At 40.1% G+C, this 5,660-nt stretch overlaps 1 protein-coding gene across 1 annotated transcript; it reads right to left on the bottom strand.

The window, feature by feature from the left end:
• Window positions 1-2,724: 2,724 nt before the first annotated feature.
• Window positions 2,725-4,367, bottom strand: LOC108519732 (sodium/bile acid cotransporter 5). The gene has a single exon (XM_017858946.1). It carries the CDS (start codon window positions 4,306-4,308, stop codon window positions 2,980-2,982), a length of 1,329 nt encoding a protein of 442 aa, XP_017714435.1. The 5' UTR covers window positions 4,309-4,367; the 3' UTR covers window positions 2,725-2,979.
• Window positions 4,368-5,660: the final 1,293 nt, after the last annotated feature.

Below are 5,660 nucleotides of genomic sequence, written 5' to 3' on the forward strand. Positions count from 1 at the left end.
TATATATATATATAATATATAAACTGTAGCATTCTCCCTGTGTTTCTATGTAAAATCTGACCACAAAGAAATTATATGACTCACCCTGTCTGAGTTTAGGTCATAAGACCCCCATTCCAAAGAGGGTCCTATGGAGAGAAGCCAAGAAGAATCTAAGCAGACAGGTCTTACTGGATTTCCCCGTCTAATAGCATTAGATTATACTCTGTCCAACCATATTCTACACAGCTGTCCATACATTGTTGAAACTAAGCATAAAATGGACTGCCCCTTTATACCTTTGAGTCTTCATTCTGAAGGCTCCCAAGTCACATAAAACTATGATCAAATAAAATCCTTTTCTTCTATTTATCTGCCTTTGTTGGTTGATGTTCAGCAAACCTTCAGAGGACAAAAGGGAAGTTTTTTCTTTGGCCCTACAAAAGTTTACACACTGGGAATATATGGCACAATCAGATCACATTATATGAGGTACAAGGACTAGTTATGGTCTTAAAATGTTTCTTCTTCTTGAAAGAGTTGGCCAGGTGCAGTGGCTTACACCTGTAATCCCATTAACTTTGGGAGGCCGAGGCAGGCGGATCACCTGAGGTCAGAAGTTCAAGACCAGCCTGGTCAACATGGTGAAACTCTGTCCGTACTAACAATACAAAAATTAGCCCGGCATGGTGGTGGGTGCCTATAATCCCAGCTATGCAGGAGGCTGAGGCAGAAGAATCGCTTGAATCCGGCAGGTGGAGGTTGAAGTGAGCTGAGATAGCACCATTGCACTACAGCCTGGGTAACAAAAGTGAAAACTCCATCTCAAAAAAGAAAGAAAGAAAGAGTGGCATCGTGGTACATACATCATCATAGTGCAAAAAGCATCGCACAGATATAAGATGTCCTAGCTACAACTGGACCAGGAAAGTAAGTTAGTTATTTGGCTCTTCGCTTAGGAAGTTAGTGTTTCTCTTTATTTAATCAAAAGACAAAATGTCACCAATATGTTTCAGATGAAATGTCTTAGAGATGAGTGATTTGGACTGGACTCAATTCTCACACCTCACAAGGACCAATACACGTCTTTAATCAAAAAAGAGTGATTCTTTAGGTATCTGGTTTGGATGCCTATCAAATGATACTTTAATTTTCTTAAATTAAAAAAAAAAAGGCTTCTAAGGCTAGTTTTTCGGTTCTTCATTGCCAATCTTCTTAAAATAAAAATACTGCCAACTGCATGCTGACAAGTGTTCATTCGTAACCAACTAATATTTCCCAAGTTTTGGCAGAAAAGTCATCAGTCATCTAAGTTTATGTAAATGAATATGGTTTCAGTGACTTGAAAAAACTGCTAAAATCAGCATAAACAGTTTGAAGTAAAATAAACTAAATATCAAATATCTTATCCCTTCAAATTAAAACCTTTCAAGCTTCCTATGTCAGGTGAGCAGGAAGTCCAGTTTTTCCAAGAGGCCTCACTTCAACGTCTACTTCACATTTGTTCTCAGGTAACTCAGTATTTTTCAGTCCAAAGAGGCTGTTCGGCTTCCAAATGCCTTACTGAAAGTGAAGGAAGTAAAAATCTGCTGGTGCACAGGGAAGTCTTAGTGTTCAGGCTCGAATATAGCAGGGCTGGAAACTGGTCTCACAAATCCAAAGGATATTTTCTCTGGTGCTGTGAAGGTAGTTCACATGGCTGCAGAGACCTCAGTACAGGATGCATGGCCCTTGAGTTCCCAAAGGGGCAGTTTTAAAACTACAGTCCCATCTGCAGCCATTGCTCCCAAACCTAAGAATATCTGCTGTGCCCAGGTGGTTGTGTGGAGCAGGGGACAGCAACACAAACTCTGCTTCCTGGCATGATGTCCAGCTCCTCACTCTTCCAACCTTCCCTAAGGGGACTTCCCTCTTGGAGGGAGCAATAGAAAACTTCTTTAGTGATTATGATATATCCTAAGTATTTAAAGAAGGAATATAGCAGACATTTGGTAAATTCTCACTCAGTGAATGAATTTGTAAATTTCTATTTGGAGCTCTCAGTAGCACGTCAAAATGAGTATGTTTTAAAGTAGATGTGGCATCTCTGCCCTCAGAGCTGAGCTTTCTCCTGTCTTCCGTGTAATTTACCAAAGGCGTTACTGTTTACCCTGCAACACAGGGTCAGCTCTTCGACCTCATTTCTCTTCTGTCTTCTTTCTTTCTTTATAGTGAATGTATTTCCTACAGAAACAGCCTATAATTCAATTGCCAGTGCTCTTCTCAATTCTCAGTGCTATCACTTTTTTTTTTTTTTTTTTTTGCACTATATTGCTCCTTCCCTAAACCTTTCTAAATTGGCTTCTGGCCTCTCTCTCCACCCTCTACTCACTGTCAGATTAATTCTCCTAAAATCTAACATTGATCATATAGGAGACCACTGAAAGTATCATATTCACATCATAGCCTACAAAACATTCTCAAACCAACACAGTTGCAAAGTTGTCTACTTCCGGCCAGGTGCAGTGGCTCATGCCTGTAATCCCAGCACTTTGGGAGGCTGAGGTGGGTGGATCACCATGTCAGGAGATCGAGATCATCCTGGCTAAGACAGTGAAACCCCGTCTCTACAAAAAAAAAAAAAAAAAAAAAAATAGCGGGGGGGGGGGGTTGGGTGGGGGGGGGGAGGGGCCCCCCCCCCCCCCCGGGGGGGGGAGGGGAGGTTGTCTCAAAAAAAAAAAAAAAAAAAAAAAAAAGTTGTCTCCTTCCTCTGAACTTTCATGTTATCATCTCCACCACTCATTGAGTACTTAGCATGTATGGATATGTGTGTGTGTGTGTGTGTGTGTATACACAAATACACCCACATATACATATATGTGTGTGTGTGTGTATTCTCTACCCCCAATGTCAGATTTTTAATTAGATTACAAGTGGCTTAAGAGCAGGTATCATTGTAGTTATTCTTTTACTCTCCCACAGTGCCCTACCCAGAGTAGGAATTCAGTAATGCTTTAATTGTTAGATTAGGGAATTTCTTTTCCTTTTATCTTGTAAGAAAAAGATACATCTTTTCTTAGCCTTGTAAACTAGAATGATCAGTAACATCTCACATCCAGAACACATGGCTACTGTAAAAGGAGCCACAGAAGCTAAATTGGCCTTGGACTGTGGAAAAGACAGCTGAATAATGGCAAGGGCTAAGAAACTATTTAACATCCCACTTTCGATAGCAACAGTTTTACAAACAGGAAGAGGCAGCATACAAACTTTAGCAAAGGAGTACCCAAACAGCAAACCCAAAGCAGGAACTAAGAGACCCAACAGAATCACCTCTAGGTTATCTGTTTTTAAGAACATTAATCCCACTGTGAAAGTCAAATAAATTCCTACGAACATTAAAATAAAACTCAGAGGTCTAATTATTCTCTCTAAGAAGCTTGCTTTTTCAGGTATTCTACGCTTGATGACTATTCCAATTGATACCGGTACAAGTATGAAAAGGAGTGTTGACACAATTTTAGAAACAGGAATATGGAATGTACCTGACAACCCTAATATCTTACTGTATATATAAGAATTGACAGGCATCATGATCAAAGCCAAAAATGTTGATGTGCAAGTCATCAAAATGGCCAATGTGAAATCTCCGTCCAGAAGCAGAGCAAAGAGATAGCCCCCACCCCCTCCTGGACACGTGCAGGTCATTACAACTCCAAACGCTTGCGCCTCACGCAATGCCACAATCTGAGATAAAAGAAATCCACAAAATGGCATCAGAAAAAACTGTGTAACTGCCCCAAGAATTACTGGCAAAGGTCTCTTCCATACTGTTTGAAACACCTGCAATTCAATCTTGCAACCAAATGCACACTTATTCAATAGTATTAGTGGTAATATAAGCATTAGGATATTTCTATCAATATGTATTGATGCCTGGAGAAGACTGTCCTTTTGTTTGAGCACTTTGACTTTCACGTTCTTAATTTCTTCAATGAGTCTTTCTTGCCTACCTTCAGAATCCCAGAGTTGAATAGTCACATTTGTTTCTCCTTCTTCATCTGTCACCAGATTTATGGTAAAGTTTGTAGCATCTGATGAGATCTTCTTGGTCACATTCACCATTTGTAGTATTTTAGGATCTTCTATTTTCACAAAGAGGTGGCTGGAATTAGGCTGTTTATCTTTGTAGCTTGAACTTACAATGATGGTTTCTTCAGTCTTTGTGAAAAATAGTACTTCCGTCTTCTCTATATTCAGAAATCTGAGAGATGACATCCTTGCTTCTTCTATAGTCACAGGCAGCAAAAGTAGAATAAAAAGTTTTCTAATCATTTTGAAAGCTGACATAAATCATATATGCAAAATCTTTTTTAAAAAATGAAAGAACATTCTTTATGCAGGTGTTCCAGTGATAGTCTGAGGGTGAGTTAGATAACAGTTGTTTTTGCAGGATCAAAGTCCAGTAGGAGGGACTGTTGTACTTTTAAACAAATATATAGCCGTCTAGGCAGCAATACAACTGGTTTAACTTGTGATTAAGACAATTAAAAAGCCATGGCATTTAGCAGATTCGATTTACCACAACAGAAATCTAATCTCTTCCTCTTGACTTCCTCATTTCTGCTTATGCAAAAACAAAAAAAAACAAAAAAAAACCAAACAACAACAAAAAAACCCAGCCTCCTATTTACTTGAATTTAAAGCTTAGTGTCATCATTCGTTAGTTTTCTTGCTAAAAAAAATTAAAAAATTAAAAATTTAAAAGCAGTCAGGATCAAGAAATCTGTAATAGATACTGAGGACACCTAGAGTTCAAGTGTTACTATTTTCTTCAATCAAGTCAAAGTCAAATAAATACTCACTGAATGTCTGTTTGCCTAGGGCATGGAGTTGGGAGCTGGCCATCCCATAATGATTAAGCCAGATGCAGTTGCTGCTCTCCTGGAACTTAGTGGGGTGACCCAATATCACAAGTTAGAAAACTGCAGAGTCCAGACACTAGCCTTGGCAGCATCGCTTGGCTGCTAATAGTTTTCCTACATCTCTGAAGAATGATTGAATCTGTCAAACAAAAACTGATACTGATTTTTGTTTACTTAAGTAGGAAAATAATTTCCTGAATGGTTACCAGATAACTTGGGAACATAGGGAAAGTAGGTAGTTGGTGCCATGGCCAAAGGTACAAGCTGGTTAAGGGACCACAGTTCCTGGACACTTGGACCCTGACGCGATGGGGCAATGGAAAGACACTGGCATTGATTCCAATCTCTTATTCCTTCTTTGTAACACTAGTCTCTGTTCACAGTTAGGGGCAAGGGCATTCAATTGACCCAATTTGGTCATATCCCTCGGTTGCCAGGAATGAGAAAAAGCATCAGGCTTTTTGGGTTTCAACCCATAGACTCACACAATTGTATATTTCCCACATAAGGAGTGGGTGTCCTGATGCTAAGCAGCAAACCAACCAACCAACCAAACAACTGTTTACTATTAAGCCTACAGATGGGGCCGGGCACGGTGGCTCAAGCCTGTAATCCCAGCACTTTGGGAGGCCGAGACGGGCGGATCACGAGGTCAGGAGATCAAGACCATCCTGGCTAACACGGTGAAACCCTGTCTCTACTAAAAAATACAAAAACCTAGCTGGGCGAGGTGGCGGGTGCCTGTAGTCCCAGCTACTCGGGAGGCTGAGGCAGGAG

The sequence above is a fragment of the Rhinopithecus bieti genome, unplaced genomic scaffold, assembly GCF_001698545.2.
Source record: "Rhinopithecus bieti isolate Rb0 unplaced genomic scaffold, ASM169854v2 scaffold_48197, whole genome shotgun sequence".
Classification (NCBI taxonomy): Eukaryota; Metazoa; Chordata; class Mammalia; order Primates; family Cercopithecidae; genus Rhinopithecus; species Rhinopithecus bieti.